The sequence below is a fragment of the Aristolochia californica genome, unplaced genomic scaffold, assembly GCF_029961685.1.
Source record: "Aristolochia californica isolate CCGP_79_NKW_82.1479 unplaced genomic scaffold, dmAriCali1.0.hap1 SCAF_15, whole genome shotgun sequence".
In the NCBI taxonomy this organism is placed as follows: Eukaryota; Viridiplantae; Streptophyta; class Magnoliopsida; order Piperales; family Aristolochiaceae; genus Aristolochia; species Aristolochia californica.
The window spans coordinates 6,673,759-6,695,983 of NW_027181826.1; the positions used below are offsets into that span (position 1 = coordinate 6,673,759).

General features: G+C 44.3%; 1 protein-coding gene across 1 annotated transcript; it reads left to right on the top strand.

Moving 5' to 3' along the window:
* The first annotated feature begins 19,962 nt into the window (after positions 1-19,962).
* On the top strand, positions 19,963-21,781 carry LOC137951157 (uncharacterized). Its single transcript, XM_068797750.1, has 3 exons — positions 19,963-20,587; positions 20,709-21,508; positions 21,635-21,781. Exons 1-3 carry the CDS (start codon positions 19,963-19,965, stop codon positions 21,779-21,781), a joined length of 1,572 nt encoding a protein of 523 aa, XP_068653851.1.
* Positions 21,782-22,225: the final 444 nt, after the last annotated feature.

The window sequence follows — 22,225 nt, forward strand, 5'->3', positions numbered from 1 at the left end:
GTCCTGATGTTGTTGCTGCCAGGCTGGAAAAGGGTAGGCCATGCAACCCGGCCAATGGGGGACCGCCGTGAGGGGCTGTTTCACACCAGTCTAGGATTGCGGAAGGGCAAAGCTGCTGCTAGGGGAGATGTAGCAACATTTGGCACGCATCCCTACAATCGTCCGTTTAAAAAAAAACTCCTTGGGTGGAATGCTCTCGCGTTGGGGCGCCTAGAGAGCAAACATAGTGATCGCGGATGCTACTTGGGCACAGGTGGAAACATCAGCATACAGACCCTACTTCTGAGCTTGAGGACAAGCTCGTTCTTCCAGGGGGGGTGTAATGTTATGCATGCAATAAAATTATTATTTTAGTTGTTTTATTTAATTTACTTTATTTTATTTCAGTTTTATGTCACAAGGGTATTTTTGGAATCATGTATTCCTAGGGATATTTTTAGAATATTTTATTCATAGGGATACTTTTTTAAAATTTTATTAAACCCTAACACGGTGAACCCTATTTAAGGGGTAAGAGTAATAAGAAGGACAAGCATTGAAAATTAGGTTAAATCTAGCGTAAACATGCTTGAGATCACCTTCTTGATCTCGAGGTTAGGGTTTTCCTCGAAAACCCACATATTCCTCCATTGATCTTCGTCTTCCCCATGTCTTCCTACTATCTCTATAGTAATGAATGGCAGACCCGTAACCCGTGGCAGATCCAAGATCCTCCCAACGAATCCTTGTGCTAGATCCAGGACCGTAACAGGCCAGCAGAGGAGTGTGCAATATCATCGAGTCACCCTTGAATGGCTTTAGCAGTGATACATAGAAGACATCATGAATTTGGGCATCGGGGGGTAGCTGGAGATGGTAAGCCATGCTGCCGATGCGCTCCAAGACCTGGAATGGGCCATAGTACTTGGGTGAGAGTTTGTTGCGTTGGGACGCAGTGAGGGACAACTGGCGATACTTATGAAGACGCAGCCACACATAGTCTCTTGGAGCGTAAGATTGGTCACGGTGGCCCTTTCATAAGTATTCTTCATGAGCGCTTGAGCCTGCTGTAAGTTGGCTTGAACCTGGGCTAGCATGCAGTCTCTTTCTTCCAATGCCTGATCAATAGCAGCAATCCGAAAAGAACCAACAATATAAGAGACAAGTCAATGGGGTTCCCGACCATAAACCACCTGGAAGAGAGTAGTCCTAAGAGCGGTGTGGTAGGAAGTATTGTATCAAAATTTGGTCCACGCAAGCCAACGGACCCAAGTTTTGGGATGATCGCCCGCCAAGCAACGCAAATACATTTCTAGAGTACGGTTGACTACCTCGGTTTGCCCATCTGTCTAGGGGTGGTAAACGGAGCAGAAAGCCAACTTGCTACCCTGTGGCTTGAAAAGCTCCTTCCAAAAGTTACTCGTAAATATGGCATCTCTGTCACTGGTGATGGATTCTAGAAGGCCATGGAGTCGAACAATGTGATCCATGAAAATTTGAGCTATATGAGAAGCTGTATATGGATGTGATAAGGGAATAAAATGCCCATACTTGGAGAATTATCCACCACCACCAAGATGATAGATTTACCCGAAGATTTTGGAAGACCATCAATGAAGACCATGGAGATATCGGCCCAAATCTGAGTAGGGAGCTGAAGTGGTTGGAGTAAGCCTGTTGGGCTTAAAGTTTATGTTTTGTTGCGTTGGCAAACTTGGCAGGCTGATACATAGTCAGCTACCATTCTTTTCATTTCTTTCCAATAAAAGTCATGACTAAGGTGGAAATAAGTCTTCTGTTGTCCTTCATGGGTACTGTCATGATAGGTGGAAAGGATGGTGGGTAGTAAGGCCGAGGTGGCAGGAAGATAAAGTCGTTGCTTGTACAAGATGAGGTGGTCTTGGATGGCCCAGTTGCTGTCCATGGCCTGCTGTTCAATGTTGTGCAATAAGGCTAGGAGGTCTAGTGTTTGTTGAATTTCATCCCGAATTGAATCCAACAACAAGAACCGAGGTTGATTGATGGCATTGAGTTGTGGAGCTGGTACACCTCTGCGTGACAATGCATCTGCGCCTCAGTTGAGTTGTCCTGGTTTGAAATCCACATGAAAATCGAACCCCATTAATTTATTGAGCCAATGTTGTTGGGGTGAAGTGGTAAGGTGTTGCTCCAACAAGTACTTTAGGCTGCAATGGTCGATTCGAATAAGGAAGTAGGGGCCCCATAGACATGGTCTCCAATGCTGAATGGCTTTGGCTAAGCCAATAAGTTATCGCTCATAAGCCGCCAATTGTCTGCTGAAATAGGCAATGGGATGGTCCTGCTACTGTAATACCACTCTGATCCCCCCCCCCCCCCCCCCTCCCCAGATGCATCACATTCAATAATAAAAAGATCCTCAAAATTAGGAAGATGGAGCATTGGTGCTGACGCTAAGGCATGCTTGAGTTGTGCAAAGGAGGAAGATGTGGCCTCAGACCAATTGAAAGCATTCTTTTTTAGCAAACTTGTCAGTGGAGTTTCTATTTGGCCATAATTTTGTATAAATTAGTGGTAGTAGTGAGATAATCCCAAGAAGCCCTTTAACGCAGTTGCTAATTGACAAGGGGGCCAGTCAATAATGGCCTGAATTTTAGTACTGTCAACCTTGACACCAGAGGCTGAAATAACATGTCCCAAATAAGCGACCTCGGGGTTGCCGAAAGAGCATTTCGAATGCTTCAGAAATAAGCGATGAGCACGCATTATGTGGAATACAAAACGCAAGTGTTGTAGATGGCCTTCCCAGGTAGGGCTCTAGATCAAAATATCATCGAAGAAAACAAGTACAAATTTTCATAAAACGGGTCAAAATACCTCGTTCATGAACGCCTGGAAAGTGGAGGGGGCATTGGAAAGCCCAAATGGCATGACCAGAAATTTGAAATGGTCATGATGGGTATGGAAAGGCGGTCATTTGATAAGCCCCATTTCCATGGATCAGCCACCAGACGATCTCCTCTTGGTTCCAAATCGGAAGACGTGAGGATAAGGTGGAATACTGAATTAATGAAGGAAGGAATACTGAGCTTGTGAAGGGAAGCTCACCCTGGACTTCAAAGGGAGAATCCGACCTTACACTAATTTAATTGATCAAAACTTGAATACATTGAGACTACTCTCCTTCTTATAGCAAAAAGAACCAAGACTCTATACTTCCCAAGATCCCCAATTACCCATGACGTCCATTCATTTTTCATGACGTCCATTCACTTTTCCATGACGTCCCTTCATTTTTCCATGACGCCCATTCACTTCCCAATCTATGGCTTTTACTCTTCCCAAAGCCTGACGCTAATCGCTAACCACCAACCATGACTAACCCCATACATAACTAAAATTACATCAGACCCTAACCACATTAACCCTTTCCCAAAAGCTTACGTAAACCACCAACCATGACGAACCCCATACATATCTAAAATTACATCGGACCCTTATCCTTACTTGAAAGTGACCCCACCTTGGTCCCACGTCTAGCAACAACTCTAGATGCTATAGATTCCATAACATTCCTTATCCTTACTTGAAAGTGACCCCACCTTGGTCCCACGTCTAGCAACAACTCTAGATGTTGTAGAATCCATAACATCTTTTCCACGTCTACAGGGTGTACACGGATCTGATGGTACCCAGCCCAGTAGTGTCTGCTTTCATCAAGGCCAGAGTCTCCACGGGGAAATCAATTATTTTGATTGCTTGTGTTTTCCTATTCCCAGCCCCGGCGTCCCCGAGAAGAATAACCTGAGGCTTCCTTTGACGTATAATAGATGAGGGACCTGGCCGGAATCTGTCGGAGAGGTACTTTGTTCGGGAATTTTCAGTTTCCCTGACTGCATAGGTCACAATGCTGGGTGTCAGCTCTAGCATTCGATGCTTGGAGGTTTGAGGTTGACCCGTTGTGGGACAGCCGAACGGATGCGCTGAGACAGAGGCAGCGTGGACCCGCCGAAATGATTTTCCGTGTCGAACGCCCCACGGTAGTCACCATTTCCACTTGCCCAATGAGTGATCCATGCTGTTGTCTGCCTGTGGCTCATGGCGAACAAAGCAAATCGGGGATAAAGGGTCGAATTGGGCTGCCGCTCGTCGGACCGTTCTGACAGGATTGTTGTCCCATAAGCTGCCAAACCATCTAGAGCCATTTTTTGCGTCTCCGGTGGGAGAGGTATAGCTTCCCGTGAGACAGGGGTTGTGGAATACCCCTCCGATGTCCACAATTTGGGGTCTCCGCTATCTGATTTCAGAAATTGGGGGAGCTTTTCCGAGACAAAGAGCTCTCGGATTTCAGGCGACTATGGTGCGGGAAGATGTATGGCATCCAGTGAAAAAGGGTTTGATGGCGAACTGTTAGGATCCTCACGAGCCATGGATCTTGTCACCCTCCTCTCTTCTCGTCCTTCCATTACCTTGCTTGATGTTGAGATGGAATGAAGGGTTGAAGGGAATTGAATTTCGGAAAGGAGAATTGGGGGAAAAACGGAAGAGAGTTTGAAGGAGCTCTTGACCTGTTTATCTAAATTACGTTAACTAAAGTGAACTCAATTGATAATCTTCATTACCCTAGCCGTCCCCTTAAATAGGGTGGAGGACGTCCAAAACCCTAAAGACCTCTTGGGTCAATGGTTCAAACCAATAAATGCTAAACCAACCCAAACCAAAGACAAAACCAAACCAAGAAACAATTACATGGAAATTGAAAAACACATTCATTAATTCCTACGCCTGTTGGTAACTCGTGATGCTATAGAGTCCATAACATCACCCCCCCCCCCCCCCCCCCCTCCTGGAGAAAGAGCTTGTCCTCAAGCTCGAAGGAAGGATATAAAAGTCGAAATGCTGATAACGGCTCCCATGTGGTGTCACTGGGATCGGCATCTGCCCACTGAACTAGTATTTCCCAATCCCCATGAATGTGGCGTGCTTGTATTACCTGAGCCAGAATAGAAAGGACTTTGCCCTCATGTAGTGGCGGCAGTGGAGTGTGCAGTAGGGGCGAGTCACCCTAGAAGGGCTTCAATTGGGAGACGTGAAATACATTGTGGATCTTTGCTTCCGGTGGTAGCTGCAAGCGGTATGCCACGGGCCCAATTTGGTCCAATATCGGAAATGGACCATAATATTTTCGAGACAGCTTATGGCGCTTGGCTGCAATCAGGGACAGCTGGCGGTAGTGTTGAAGCTTTAACCACACATAGTCTCCAGGGCAATAAGATGCCTCCCGGTGCTTCTTATCATAAAAGTGTTTCATAGAGTGTTGGGCCACCTGCAGATGTGTACGTACCTCAGTGAGCATAGCGTCTCTTTCAGCTAATGGTTGGTCCAAAAACTTTGGATGCCCCCGGTTCATATGGTAACAAACGAGGTAGATCTCTGCCATAAACTACCCTGAAAGGAGTAATACCCAATGTTGTGTGGTAAGATGTGTTATAGCAAAATTCTGCCCATGAAAGCCATTTCACCCATCTTCTAGGTGCGTCTCCTACAAAACAACGAAGATACATTTCAATCGTGCGGTTGACAACCTCTGTTTGGCCGTCCGTTTGTGGATGATAGGTAGACGAAAATGCCAATTGGGTGCCTGTAATTTGAATAATTCCTTCCAAAAGAGACTGGTAAAAATGGCATCCCTGTCACTGATAATGGATGAGGGAATTCCATGTAATCGGACGATGTTGTCCATAAATAATTGAGCGACCTGAGCAGCAGTATATGGATGCGCCAAAGCAAGGAAGTGCCCATATTTTAAAAACCGATCAACGACGACGAATATCACCGATTTACCTGATGAAATGGGAAGACCAGCAATGAAGTCCATGGAAATATCAGACCAGATTTGAGATGATAGTTGTAGAGGTTGCAGTAGGCCGGCTGGACTTAAAGATTCGGCCTTGTTTCTTTGACAAATCTAACAAGCAGCTACATAATCAGCAATTGTGCTCTTCATGCCCTTCCAGTAAAAGTCCCGACTGATTCGAAAATATGTTTTCTGTCGACCCTCATGTGTGCTATCATGGATAGAGGACAGGATGGTGTGAAGAAGTGGGGATGTATTATGCAAAAAGATCCTGTTTTTGTAGAGCATGAGACGATCCTGAGTCGTCCAATGAGGAGTAGTTGTCCCCTGTTGAATATCCTGATATAATGACATGAGATCCGGATATTGATTTACTTCCTCACGAATAGAATCTAATAGCAGTGCACGTGGGTGACTGATGGCATAAATTTGTGTGGTGGAAATATCCCGACGTGATAAGGCATCAGCCCCCAAATTCGAACTACCTGGCTTATAATGAACCGTAAAATCGAAGCCCATGAGTTTAGTTAACCAATGCTGTTGTGGGGATGTGGTGAGGCGTTGTTCAAGAAGATACTTGAGGCTGCAATGATCTGTACGAATGATAAACGGTCTTCCCCAAAGATAAGGTCGCCAATGTTGGACAGCCTTGGCTAATCCAATCAATTCCCTCTCATATGCAGCTAACTTATGGTGGTGTTGTCCCAACTGACGGCTGAAATAAGCAATGGGGTGTCCCAATTATTGTAATACTGCCCCTATACCTCCCCCAGAGGCATCACATTCCACCACAATTTCTGCCTCAAAATCTGGTAATTGTAGGACTGGCGCTGAGGCTAAGGCCTCCTTTAACATGTTAAAGGCCTGTTCTGCTGAAGAAGACCAGTGGAAGGCATTTTTTTTTAGCAGGTTGTTGAGTGGAGCTGCTATCTGGCCATAAGATTGGATAAATTTTCTATAATATCCCGCTAAGCCCAAAAATCCCTTCAATGCTGTGGTGGAGGTGGGAACCGGCCAATCTGTAACTGCCTGTATCTTGCTCTGGTCAACTTTCACGCCCACAGCTGATATGACGTGGCCCAAATATGCCACCTTAGATGTACCCATAGAACATTTCAATTTATTCAAAACCAAATTATGAGAGCGTAGAATGGTAAATACCTGGTGGAGGTGGTGGAGACGTTCTTCCCAATTTTTGTTGTAGACCAGAATGTCATAAAAAAAGACTAACACATAGTGGCGCAGAAGTGATGAAAAGACCTCATTCATGAAGGCCTGAAAGGTGGATGGTGCATTGGAGAGACCGAAGGACAGGACAAGGAACTCGAAATGACTGTGATGTGTGCGGAAGGCAGTCTTCTCCACATCCGCCTGGTGAACTCGTATTTGATGATAGCCCGATTTCAAATCTAATTTGGTAAAAATTGTAGCACCATGTAAATCATCCAACAACTAGTCCACGACTGGAATGGGGAACTTGTCCTTAACTGTGTGCAAGTTGAGTTGCCTATAGTCGACACAAAATCTACAAGATTTATCTTTTTTACGTACCAGTAACGTTGGTGAGGAGAAAGGTGATCGACTGGGCTGGATCACACCTTGAGCGAGCATATGCATGCACTGTCGTTCTATTTCATCTTTCTGGATATGCGGGTAACGATAAGGCCGCACCACTACTGGATCAGTTCCCAACTTTAAACGAATGCGGTGATCGCAATGACGCACTGGTGGTAGACCTGTAGGGTCATTAAATAAATCCGCAAATGTTGTAAGTAAAGGAGCTAACTGATCATCACCCGTGTGTTGAATATGCAAAGTGTGAAGTGCGTTAGGGACCTGTGCCACAATGCCTTGTAATATAATCTGGCCCTGTGGTGCTGAAAATGTCATAGTCCGAGCCTGAAGGTCTCATAATATCGGTCCTAATAACTGGAGCCATTTGACCCCGAGTACCAAATCAAATCCAGCCAATGGAATGACTAGTAAATCTGCCTGAAAGAAATGCCCCTCAATGGTGAAAGGGGTGTTAGCACATAACCCCACGCTAGCAATTTTGGCCCCATTGGCCACTGAAACTGAGAGTCCCCTTTGTTGTTGAATTTCCAATCCCAATTATTGTGCGGCTGGTTCACTGATAAAATTATGTGTGCTGCCCGAATCAACTAAAGCAGGTAGCATGAGATGATGTAACCTGGCCTTTACCTGCATGGTATTAGAACTACACAGGCCATGCATGGCATGGAGGGAGAGCTCTGCTTCCTGTTGTACCTCTTCAACAATTTCATTTTCAAGAATCTCTTCTGAATCTTCGTCCAACAATTCAATACTGAATAAACATTTACAGGTATGTCCGGGCAGGAATTGTTCATCACAATTAAAACATAAGCCCTTTGCCTTTCGAGCGTCCATTTCCTGTTTAGTCAAAAATTTACGTGGCATAGAGTGTGGAGGCACACTAGTAGCCTGATCTGCTCGGTTAGGGGCAGAGGACCCAAAACGTGGACCAGATGCAGTACCCTGTATTCTGTTTTGCCAAAATGGTTTTCTTTGTAAAGACTCTTTTAGAACTCTCTATTTGTGCTCCACAGCCCTGGCATAATTCATTGCTGAGTCCAAATTTGTCGGACCCAGTAATTCCACTTCCAATTTGACTGCCTCTGTCAATCCAGCATTGAAAATCTGAACATGTAGGTGAGGAGGAACAAATTCACTAGCTCTGGCCAAACTTTTCTTGGAACGTTTTTTGGTAAACTTCTAAGGTGCTGGTCTGTTTGTAGTTGATCAATTCCCCCACTGGGTTGCTGCTAGCTGGAGGTCCGAACCTCAACTGGCAAGCATGTTTAAAGTGTAGACAATCCTGAATGGAATGGACATTTCGGTAGTGATGGAACCACATGAGCGCTTCATCGAGCATGTGGTAGGCGGCCAAGGTAACCTTGTCCATTTCCACCGTTTGTTGATGATAAAAGAATTGTTCACATTTCGTGAACCACAGTAAAGGATCTTTAGAGCCATCATATGTAGGAAAGTTAAGTTTAAAGTACCTGGGAACGGTTGATGGTGCTTGTGCATGAGTGGTCATTGAACCCATTGGTTGGCGCAGGGGTGGATTCGGTGGTGGCGTGAATTGTTGGTGGGGAACTGGTTGTGGTTGAAAATTGGTTGTTGGTGGTGGCGTTGGTGCTTGAAGTGCAGCAAGTTGTCAGAGGATGGTTTGTAGAGATGATTCCAGAGTTTGTAAGGTAGTATTGATGTGAGAAATTTCAATACCTTGAAGAGTGGATCATTGTTGAAGTTCTGAAAGGACTTGACGTATGTCCTTTGGAGAAGAGGAATCACCGAGGGTGGACCTGTCTGATACCACATTGTTAGGATCCTCACGAGCCATGGATCTTGTCACCCTCCTCTCTTCTCTTCCTTCCATTACCTTGCTTGACGTTGAGATGGAATGAAGGGTTGAAGGGAATTGAATTTTGGAAAGGAGAATTGGGGGAAAAACGGAAGAGAATTTGAAGGAGCTCTTGACCTGTTTATCTAAATTACGTTAACTAAAGTGAACTCAATTGATAATCTTCATTACCCTAGCCGTCCCCTTAAATAGGGTGGAGAACGTCCAAAACCCTAAAGACCTCTTGGGTCAATGGTTCAAACCAATAAATGCTAAACCAACCCAAACCAAAGACAAAACCAAACCAAGAAACAATTACATGGAAATTGAAAAACACATTCATTAATTCCTACGCCTGTTGGTAACTCGTGATGCTATAGAGTCCATAACACGAACCCCTTTTAATTTTTGTCGACGAAGGTTGCGCTGGGCGCATAGGATGCAGTGTAGATGGAAGGGGTGGGGGTTGGTGGTCGGACTGCCAATTGGAACTTCTCGGAAGTGCAGGATCCCTTGCCATGAACTCATCCATACGAAGAGTGAATCGGTGAAAATCCTCTTGTAGCACCTTTAGCTCTGTGTGTACAATGGCGACAAAGTGCTGGGTTTCCATTCTGATTTCGTTTAAAAGATTTCTCACATCTGTAGGGGAAGATGAAGCGCTGACGGTGGTCCGCTCTGATACCAAATTGATAAGCCCCATTTCCATGGATCAGCCACAGACGATCTTCTCCTGGTTCCGGATCGGAAGACATGAGGATAAGGCGAAATACTGAATTAACAAAGGAAGGAATACTGAGGTTGGGAAGGGAAGCTCACCCTGGACCTCAAAGGGAGAATCCGACCTTACACTAATTTAATTGATCAAAGCTTGAATACATTGAGACTAGTCTCCTTCTTATAGCAAAAAGAACCAAGACACTATACTTCCCAAGATTCCCAATTACCCATGACATCCATTCACTCTTCCATGACGTCCCTTCATTTTTCCATGATGCCCATTCACTTCCCTTTTACTCTTCCCAGAGCCTGACGCTAACCACCAACCATGACTAACCCCATACATAACTAAAATTACATTAGACCCTAACCACCTTAACCCTTTCCCAAAAGCTGACGTAACCCACTAACCATGACTAACCCCATATATATCTAAAATTACATCAGAGCCTTATCCTTATTTGAAAGTGACCCCACCTTGGTCCCACATCTAGCAACAACTCTAGATGCTATGGAATCCATAACATCTTTTCCACGTCTACAGGGTGTACAAGGATCTGATGGTACCTGGAGCGCAAATCCAGCTTGGTAAAGAATTTGGCACCATGTAGTTCATCCAAAAGCTCATCGACCACTGGAATGGGGAATCTATTCTTGACGGTGTGTGCAATTAATTCCCTATAGTCAACACAAAAACGCCAAGTATGATCCTTTTTCTTTACTAAGAGCACTGGAGACGCAAAGGGAGACCTGTTGGCTTGAATGAGGCCTTGCTCGAGCATTTGTTAGCATTGGCGTTCTATTTCATCTTTTTGAAAATGTGGGTAACGATATGGTCTAACCACTAGCGGCTCCATTCCTATTTTCAGATGAATCCGATGGTCACATTTGCGGATAAGAGGGAGTGATTGTGGCTCCAAAAATAAATCCCCAAATTCTGCAATGAGAGAGTGTAAGTGACTGCGGGCGGAGTCAGCCACTTGAAGTTGCTAGAGTGCACACAGCGAAGGGGCATGAGTCCCATGAAGGGTGATGTGGTGCTGGCCCGAAGTGAAACTTATAGTCAATGAAGTGAAATCCCACAATATCGGACCCAACTGTTGGAGCCACTTAATTCCCAATACTAGATCAAACCCAGCCAATAGAAGAACCAAGAAATCCACTGCAAAGTCGTGGCCCTCAATAACAAACTGCACTGTTGAACAAAGACCAATGCTGGTGAGCTTTTCCCCATTAGCTACGGAGACGGAGAGTCCAGAATTCTTCTAAATTGCTAGTCCCAATTGGGTGGCTGCTGTTTGGCTTAGAAAATTGTAGGTGCTACCCGAATCAACCAAGGCAAGTAACCGGAAATGGTGAATACCTGCGTGTACTTGCATAGTGTTGGTGTTGTGTAAGCCAATCATTGCATGGATGGAAATGGCCGGTTCTTCCTCCTCAAGGGCTTCCTCATCTTCTGGTGGGGAGGTCTCCTCGGGATCTTCCACTTCCAACCAAAAGAGCCGCATGCATAAGTGACCCGGTAAATATTTTTCATCACAGTTAAAACAAAGCCCTTGTGCTTAGCGCGGGTCCATTTCTGATTTGGAAAGGCGCTTGAAGTATTGTGGTGGTGGAGTGGACCAGGGAAGCTCTGAGGTCTGAATAGGAGTTGGCCCTTTGCGTAGAGGGGAGTTATGGCCGTAGGAGTTTCCAGTAGCTGCTCGGCCTGGCTAGGGTGGGCGACGCCCCATAGAGTCTTTCATAAGTCGTTGTTTGGCATCCAATGTGCGTGCCAAATTCATAGCATGGGCTAAAGAGGGGAGGTCATGTAATTCCACCTTGAGGCAAAGTGCCTCCGCTAAGCCAGCAGTAAACAGATTAACATATTGATTGGGACTCACATATGGACTAGCTCGGCCAAGTCATTCCTAAATTTTTTTTCTGGTAGGTCTCTATGGAACCCATTTGTTTCAGATTGACTAAATCACCCAGAGGATTGCTGAGGGTGGGGGGCCCAAATCTCAACATACAAAAATTTCAAAAAAGATCCCAATCATGTACCAAATGCTCAGATTTAAATTGGTGATACCACAGGTTTGCTTCATCAAGCATGTGAAATGCTGCTAACGGAACCCGGTCCTCGGGCTGGGTTCATTGGTTCAAAAAAATTGGTCACACCGGTGCAACCAAATCAGAGGGTTAGTGGACCTATCATAAGGAGGAAAGTCCAGCTTAGTGTACCTAGGCACTGTTGAAAGGTTGTTGGCGTCAAGTCCTCCTAGAATAGGGTGGGCTGGGTGCAGAGGAGCCATTGGTGGTGGCTGGTGGTGGTGGAGGTGCGGGTAAGCAGGAGGGGTAGTGGCCCTTGCCATAAACTCGTCCATTCGAAGAGAAAATTGCTGGAAGGAGTCCCGCAGCTCAATTAGTTCTGTGCGAACAGAAGCTATAGAGTGTTGTGTCTCCATTCAGAGTCCATCCAGCTGATTACTCACATCTGTAGGGGAAGAGGAATCACCGATGGTGGTCCTATCTGATACCACGTTGTGAGGTTCCCTTGCCATAGATCGAGTTACCTGACGATCACTCCTACCTTCCAGGTTAACGTATGACGTTGAAGGAGACTTGGATTTCTTTGATCCACCAATAGTTGGAAAACTGAATTAATGAAAGGAGGAATAACTGAGCTTGTGAAGGGAAGCTCACCCTGGACCTCGTTAGGGAAAGGGAGAATCCAACCTTGCTACAATTTAATTGATCAAAGCTTCCTTACATTTTGACTACCTTCCTTCTTATAACAAGAAGAGCCATGATGTTACACTTTCCAAGCCTCACTTTCCCATGACGTCCATACATTTCCCAAGTCATTCTATTTCCCATGACATCCATACATTTCCCACGATGACGTTTACTTTTCTCCAAAGCATACACTGTCCAGCAATGACTTTTACATTTCCCAAAACCTGACGCTAACTTCCCTAACCATGACAAGCCCCACACACATAACTGAAAATTACATTAGACCCAGCCCATAACGTAACCTGAAAATGACACCACTTAAGTTCTACGTCTAGCAATGACTCTAGATGCTATGGAGTCCATAACAATTTCGTCCTCTATAATCTTGTCGAACTAAGTATTGTTTCTCCTTTTGCCAGCATGACCATTTACTCTTCTAAGATCAATATATCCTTATAAAAACTTAGATAGAGAATTGGTAGAATTGGTAAGAAAATAGACTTATAGATCTTTCTTTTTATATATATTTCTCGATATAAAGTTTCGTTCTTGATAGTATAAATACCTCGAAAGTTGAAACCTTTTGCTGCTGCTCAAACCTCTTTTGCAATCTGACCTTCCCTGCTTCAAATGTCGATTTCTCTTTGTAGATAACTGAAATAGAGAATTGGTTGTGTAGGTAACAAAATTGACTTACATATATTTCTTTTGATATATAATTCTCCATATAAAGTCTCGTTCTTGATAGCATAAAATACCTCAAAAGTTGAAGCTTTCTTTTGCTACTTGAACCTTTATTTCAATCTGATCTTCGCTGGTTCAAATATCAATTTCTCTTTGTAGATTACTCCAATTAGAAAAAATCATTTTTCCTTTGAAAGTAGACTCAAATATATTTCCGTCAATATATAATTTGCATTATGAAAAGCTCAGTATAGAGTTGAAAAACATAAAACAACTAACAGGTGTAAGAATTGAAAAAAAAAAAGATAAATACGAAACCTAAATTGCTTGAGATAATAGAAATGAAAAGAATCACATTACCTCTATGGGTCGACCAAGTCAACTCATAAAACCTTCTTTGATACCATGTTGAATTTATGGAAAAGATAAATACTTCATTGACTTATTATAATCAGAGTACGTGAACCACTATTTATAATAGATGAAGGTAGTAAAGTCCAATTACAATAAAACTGTTAGGTTCCCTTGTCATAGATCGTGTAACACGGTGTGGGATGGGTAAATCCAAACCTGAGAGGGTGAGTTCTTACACTGTTGTGCTCGGCTAAACTGGACAGCATCACCTGAAATAGGTGTACGAGTTCAAGATTGTTGTACTTGGTTTGAACTCAGTAAAACGGAAAGGGGAGAAAAAGAAGATGGGATAAATGGAGAAAAGTAGAGCTCGTCAAGGGAAATGTTGTGGACTCAATAGCATCACAAGTTACCAACAGGCGTAGGAATTAATTAATGTGTTTTTCAACTTTCATGTAATTGATTTTGGTTTGGTTTGGTTTAGAATTTATTTGGCTTGAACCAGTGACCCAAGGGTTTGAATTGTATTTGGCGTCCTTACCCTATTTAAGGGGATGGCTAGGTTAATGAAGGGAGTGATTGAATTAGAAATTTAGCTTAGAGTAATTTAGACTAAAGGTCGAGAGCTCCTTCAAGCTCTTCCCCTTTTCGCCAATTCCCCCTTTCCAAATTTCTCTTATATTACTCCTTCAATCTACCCCTACGTCAAGCAAAACAATGGAAGGAAGAGAAGAGAGGAGGGTGACAAGATCCATGGCTCGTGAGGATCCTAACAACTTGGTATCAGATTGGTCTACCCTTAGCGACTCCTCTTCTCTAGAGGACATACGTCAAGTGCTTTCCGATCTTCAACAAAGGTCCATGCATCAAGGTGTTATGGACTCTATAGCATCACGAGTTACCAACAGGCGTAGGAATTAATGAATGTGTTTTTCAATTTCCATGTAATTGTTTCTTGGTTTGGTTTTGTCTTTGGTTTGGGTTGGTTTAGCATTTATTGGTTTGAAACATTGACCCAAGAGGTCTTTAGGGTTTTGGACGTCCTCCACCCTATTTAAGGGGACGGCTAGGGTAATGAAGATTATGAATTGAGTTCACTTTAGTTAACGTAATCTAGATAAACAGGTCAAGAGCTCCTTCAAGCTCTCTTCCGTTTTTCCCCCGATTCTCCTTTCCGAAAATCACTTCCCTTCAACCCCTCATTCCATCTCAACGTCAAGCAAGGTAATGGAAGGAAGAGAAAAGAGGAGGGTGACAAGATCCATGGCTCGTGAGGATCCTAACAACGTGGTATCAGACAGGTCCACCCTCGGTGATTCCTCTTCTCCAGAGGACATACGTCAAGTCCTTTCAGACCTTCAACAACGATCCACTCTTCATGGTACTGAAATTTCTCACATCAATACTACCTTACACACTCTGGAATCATCTCTACAATCCATCCTCCGACAACTTGCTGCACTTCAAGCACCAACGCCACCACCAGCAACCAATTTTCAACCACAACCAGTTCCCCACCAACAATTCACGCCCCCACCAAATCCACCCCTGCGCCAACCAATGGGTTCAATGACCACTCATGCACAAGCACCATCAACGGTTCCTAGGTACTTTAAACTTAACTTACCTACATATGATGGCTCTAAAGATCCTTTATTGTGGTTCACGAAATGTGAACAATTCTTTTATCATCAACAAACGGTGGAAATGGACAAGGTTACTATGGCCGCCTACCAAATGCTCGATGAAGTGCTCATGTGGTTCCATCACTACCGGAATGTCCATTCCATTCAGGATTGGCTGCACTTTAAACATGCTTGCCAGTTACGGTTCGGACCTCCAGCTAGCAGCAACCCAGTGGGAGAATTGATCAACTACAAACAGACCAGCACCTCAGAGGTTTACCAAAAAACGTTCCAAGAAAGGTTGGCCAGAGCTAGTGAATTTGTTCCTCCTCACCTACATGTTCAGATTTTTAATGCTGGATTGACAGAGGCAGTCAGATTGGAAGTAGAATTAATGGGTCCGACAAATTTGGACTCCGCAATGAATTATGCCAGGGCTGTGGAGCACAAACAGAGAGTTCTAAAAGAGTCTTTACAAAGAAAACCATTTTGGCAAAACAGAATACAGGGTACTGCATCTGGTCCACGTTTTGGGTCCTCTGCCCCTAACCGAGCAGATCAGGCTACTAGTGTGCCTCCACACTCTATGCCACGTAAATTTTTGACTAAATCGGAAATGGACGCTCGAAAGGCAAAGGGCCTATGTTTTAATTGTGATGAACAATTCCTGCCCGGACATACCTGTAAATGTTTATTCAGTATTGAATTGTTGGAAGAAGATTCAGAAGAGCTTCTTGAAAATGAAATTGTTGAAGAGGTACAACAGGAAGCCGAGCTCTCCCTCCAAGCCATGCATGGCCTGCGTAGTTCTAATACCATGTAGGTCAAGGCCATGTTACATCATCTCATGCTACTTGCTTTAGTTGATTCGGGCAGCACACATAATTTTATCAGTGAACCAGCAGCGCACCAATTGGGATTGGAAATTCAACAACAAAGGCGACTCTCTGTTTCAGTGGCCAATGGGGCCAAAATTGCTAGCGTGGGGTTATGTGCTAACACCCCTTTCACCATTGAGGGGCATTCCTTTCAGGCAGATTTACTAGTCATTCCATTGGCTGGATTTGATTTGGTGCTCGGGGTCAAATGGCTCCAGTTATTAGGACCGATATTATGGGACTTTCAGGCTCGAACTATGACATTTTCAGCACCACAGGGCCAGATTACATTACAAGGCATTGTGGCACAGGTCCCTAACGCACTTCACACTTTGCATATTCAACACACGGGTGATGATCAGTTAGCTCCTTTACTTACGGCATTTGCGGATTTATTTAATGACCCTACAGGTCTACCACCAGTGCGTCATTGCGATCACCGTATTTGTTTAAAGTTGGGAACTGATCCAGTAGTGGTGCGGCCTTATCATTACCCACATATCCAGAAAGATGAAATAGAACGACAGTGCATGCATATGCTCGCTCAGGGTGTGATCCAGCCCAGTCGATCTCCTTTCTCCTCACCAGTGTTACTTGTACATAAAAAAGATAAATCTTGGAGATTTTGTGTCGACTATAGGCAACTCAACTTGCACACAGTTAAGGACAAGTTCCCCATTCCAGTCGTGGACGAGTTGTTGGATGAGTTACATGGTGCTACAATTTTTACCAAATTAGATTTGAAATCGGGCTATCATCAAATACGAGTGCACCAGGCGGATGTGGAGAAGACTGCCTTCCGCACACATCACGGTCATTTCGAGTTCCTCGTCATGCCCTTCGGTCTCTCTAATGCACCATCCACCTTTCAGGCCCTCATGAATGAGGTCTTTTCATCACTTCTGCGCCACTATGTGTTAGTGTTTTTTTATGACATTCTGGTCTACAGCAAAAATTGGGAAGAACATCTCCACCACCTCCACCAGGTATTTACCATTCTACGCTCTCATCATTAGGTTTTGAATAAATCAAAATGTTCTATGGGTACATCCGAGGTGGCATATTTGGGCCACGTTATTTCAGCTGTGGGCGTGAAAGTTGACCAGAGCAAGATACAGGCAGTTACAGATTGGCCGGTTCCCACCTCCACTACAGCATTAAAGGGATTTTTGGGCTTAGCGGGATATTATAGAAAATTTATCCAATCTTATGGCCAGATAGCAGCACCACTCAATAACCTGCTAAAAAATAATGCCTTCCACTGGTCATCTTTAGCAGAACAGGCCTTTAACTTGTTAAAGGAGGCCTTAGCCTCAGCGCCAGTCCTACAATTACCAGATTTTGAGGCAGAATTTGTGGTGGAATGTGATGCCTCCGGGGGAGGTATAGGGGCAATGTTACAACAATTGGGACACCCCATTGCTTATTTCAGCCGTCAGTTGGGACAACACCACCATAAGTTAGTTGCATATGAGAGGGAATTAATTGGGTTAGCCAAGGCTGTCCAACATTGGCGACCTTATCTTTGAGGAAGACCGTTTCTCATTCGTACAGATCATTGCAGCCTCAAGTATCTTCTTGAACAGTGCCTCACCACATCCCCATAGCAACATTGGTTGACAAAACGCATGGGCTTCGATTTTACGGTTCATTATAAGCCAGGTAGTTCGAATTTGGGGGCTGATGCCTTATCACGTCGGGATATTTCAGCCACTCAAATTTATGCTATCAGTCACCCACGTGCACTGCTATTAGATTCAATTCATGAGGAAGTAAATCAATATCCGGATCTCATGTCATTATATCAGGATATTCAACAGGGGACAACTGCTCCTCATTGGACGATTCAGGATCGTCTCATTCTCTACAAAAACAGGATCTTTTTGCATAATACATCCCCACTTCTTCACACCATCTTGTCCTCTATCCATGATAGCACCCATGAGGGTCGACAGAAAACATATTTCCGCATCAGTCGGGACTTTTACTGGAAGAGCATGAAGACCACAATTACTGATTATGTAGCTGCTTGTCAGATTTGTCAAAGAAACAAGGCCGAATCTTTAAGTCCAGCTGGCCTACTGCAACCTCTGCAACTACCATCTCAAATCTGGTCTGATATTTACATGGACTATATTGCTGGTCTTCCCATTTCATCAGGTAAATCCGTGATATTCGTAGTCGTTGATCGATTTTCAAAATATGGGCACTTTCTTGCTTTGGCGCATCCATATACTGCTGCTCAGGTCGCTCAATTATTTATGGAAAACATTGTCCGATTACATGGAATTCCCTCATCCATTATCAGTGACAGGGATGCCATTTTTACAAGTCTCTTTTGGAAGGAATTATTCAAATTACAAGGCACCCAATTGGCATTTTCGTCTGCCTATCATCCACAAACGGACGGCCAAACAGAGGTTGTCAATCGCACTATTGAAATGTATCTTCGTTGTTTTGTTGGAGACGCACCTAGAAGATGGGTGAAATGGCTTTCATGGGCAGAATTTTGCTATAACACATCTTACCACACAGCACTGGGTACTACCCCTTTCAAGGTAGTTTATGGCAGAGATCCACCTCGTTTGTTACCATATGAACCGGGGGCATCCAAAGTCGTCACTTTGGACCAAGCATTAGCTGAACGAGACACTATGCTCACTGAGGTACGTACACATCTGCAGGCAGCCCAACACTCTATGAAACGCTTTTATGATAAGAAGCACCGGGAGGCATCTTATTGCCCTGGCGACTATGTGTGGTTAAAGCTTCAACACTACCGCCAGCTGTCCCTGACTGCAGCCAAGCGCCATAAGCTCTCTCCAAAATATTATGGTCCATTTCCGATATTGGACCAAATTGGGCCCGTGGCATACCACTTGCAGCTACCACCGGAAGCAAAGATCCACAATGTATTTCACGTCTCCCAATTGAAGCCCTTCCAGGGTGACTTGGCCCTACTGCACACTCCACTGCCGCCACTACATGAGGGCAGAGTCCTTTCTCTTCCGGCTCAGGTAATACAAGCACGCCATATTCAAGGGGATTGGGAAATTCTAGTCCAGTGGGCAGATGCCGATCCCAATGACACCACATGGGAGTCGTTATCAGCATTTCGACTTTTATATCCTTCCTTCGAGCTTGAGGACAAGCTCTTTCTCCAGGAGGGGGGTGATGTTATGGACTCTATAGCATCACGAGTTACCAATAGGCGTAGGAATTAATGAATGTGTTTTTCAGTTTCCATGTAATTGTTTCTTGGTTTGGTTTTGTCTTTGGTTTGGGTTGGTTTAGTATTTATTGGTTTGAAACATTGACCCAAGAGGTCTTTAGGGTTTTGGACGTCCTCCACCCTATTTAAGGGGACGGCTAGGGTAATGAAGATTATGAATTGAGTTCACTTTAGTTAACGTAATTTAGATAAACAGGTCAAGAGCTCCTTCAAGCTCTCTTCCGTTTTTCCCCCAATTCTCCTTTCCGAAACTCACTTCCCTTCAACCCCTCATTCCATCTCAACGTTAAGCAAGGTAATGGAAGGAAGAGAAGAGAGGAGGGTGACAAGATCCATGGCTCGTGAGGATCCTAACACAAGGTGCTGAAATTACTAACATCCATAATACATTGCACATGCTAAAATCTTCTCTCCAAACTGTCATCCGCCAGCTTGCTGCACTTCAATCGCCAGCGCCACCACCAGCTACCAACTTTCAACCACCGGCAGCACATCACCCACACTTCACGCCGCCACCACACTCACCATTGAGCCAACAACCTTTTCCCATGGCTACTCACGCAAAGGGACCAACTACGGTTCCCTGGTACTTTAAACTCAACTTTCCTACATATGATGGATCTAAAGATCCTTTACTTTGGTTCACGAAATTTGAGAAATTTTTCTATCATCAACAAATGGTGGATGTGGACAAGCTCACACTGGCCGCCTACCACCTACTCGATGAAGCGCTCATGTGGTTGCATCACTACCGAAATGTCCATTCCACTCAGGATTGGCTACATTTTAAACATGCTTGCCAGATGAGGTTTGGACATCCAGCTAGTAGCGACCCAGTGGGGGAATTGATCAACTATAAACAAACTGGCACCTTAGAATTGTACCAAAAAACATTTCAAGAAAGGTTGGCCCGAGCAAGTGAATTTTTTCATCCTCACCTACATGTTCAGATTTTTAATGGAAGCTTGACTGAGGTGGTTCAATTGGAAGTAGAATTACTTGCTCCAACAGACTTGGACTCAACCATGAATTATGCCAGGGCTGTGGAACAGGAACAAAGAGTTCTGAGGGAATCATTAGGCCGAAAACCATTTTGGACCAACAGACTACAGGGTACTGCACTTGGACCACATTTTGGCTCCTATGGCCCTAACCGTGCTAACCAATCTACAAGTGTGCCCCCCCCCCCCCCCCCCCCCCCACAATCTTCCACGTAAATTCTTGACTAAACAGGAAATGGAAGCCAGAAAGGCCAAGGGCCTCTGTTTTAATTGTGATGAACAATTTCTTCCAGGACATAACTGCAAACGATTATTCAGTATTGAACTTTGGGAGGAAGGTCCAGAAGAGCTTCCTGAAACTGATATTGTTGAAGAGGAACAACAAGACCCAGATCTCTTCCTCCATGCCATGCATGGCCTGCGTAGTTCTAATACCATGCAGGTAAAGGACAAGTTACACCATCTCCTGTTACTTGCTTTAGTTGATTCTGGCAGCACACATAATTTTATCAGTGAGCCCGTAACGAAACAATTGAGATTAGAAATTCAACAGCAAAAGGGTCTCTCAGTTTCAGTGGCCAATGGGGCTAAAATTGTCAGTGTTGGGTTATGTGCAAACACCCCTTTTACCATTGAGGGACATTCATTTAAGGCAGACTTACTGGACATACCTTTGGCAGGATTTGACTTGGTGCTCGGGGTAAAATGGCTTCAGCTATTAGGCCCTATATTGTGGGACTTTCAGGCTCGGACTATGACATTTACAGCACAACAGGGCCAGATTACATTACAGGGTATTATGGCACAGGTGCCTAGCACACTTCACACTTTACAGATTCAGAGCACTGGTGATTTTAAGTTAGCTCCATTACTTACAGCATTTGCGGATTTATTTAATGACCATACAGGTCTACCACCAGTGCGTCACTGTGATCACTGCATTCGTTTGAAGTTGGGAACCGATCCTGTGGTGGTGCGTCCTTATCGTTACCCACATATAAAGAAAGATGAAATCGAAAGACAGTGCCTGAATATGCTCGCTCAGGGAGTTATCCAGCCCAGTAGGTCTCCCTTCTCATCACTTGTTTTACTGGTACGCAAAAACGATAAATCATGGAGGTTTTGTGTCGACTATAGGCAACTCAATTTGCAAACAATTAAAGACAAGTTCCCCATTCCAGTGGTGGATGAGTTACATGGTGCTACGATTTTTACCAAGTTAGATTTGAAATCGGGCTACCATCAAATTAGAGTTCACCCTGCATATGTGGAGAAGACTGCATTCCGCATGCACCACAGTCATTTCGAGTTTCCCGTCGTGCTCTTCGGTCTCTCCAATGCACCTCCACCTTCCAGGCCCTCATGAATGAGGTATTTTCCTCTCTTATGCGGAACTATGTGTTAGTATTTTTTTATAACATCATGGTCTATAGCAAAAATTGGGTCGAACATCTCCAACACCTCCATCAAGTATTTACCATTCTACGCTCCCATCATTTGGTTTTGAATAAATCCAAATGTTCCATGGGCACTTCAGAAGTGGCATATTTGGGCCACGTTATATCAGATGTGGGCGTGAAGGTTGACCAGAGTAAGATCCAAGCAGTAACAGATTGGCCTCCTCCCACCTCCCTTACCGCATTAAGGGGATTTTTGGGCCTAGCGGGATATTACAGAAAATTTATCCGTTCTTATGGCTAGATAGCAACACCACTCAACAACCTTCTCAAGAAACATGCATTCAACTGGTCTTCCTCAGCGGATCAGAATTTTCAGCTGTTAAAGGAGGCCTTAGCCTCAACGCCTGTAC

What these genes read in the sequence shown, in the direction of transcription:
- LOC137951157 (XM_068797750.1), top strand. Translation starts at nt 19,963, where the DNA reads ATGGCTACTCACGCAAAGGGACCAACTACGGTTCCCTGGTACTTTAAA. An exon ending in CCGTGCTAACCAATCTACAA is followed by an intron (nt 20,588 to 20,708) that starts GTGTGCCCCCCC and finishes AATTTCTTCCAG; the next exon opens with GACATAACTGCAAACGATTA. An exon ending in TCTCATCACTTGTTTTACTG is followed by an intron (nt 21,509 to 21,634) that starts GTACGCAAAAAC and finishes ATTTTTACCAAG; the next exon opens with TTAGATTTGAAATCGGGCTA.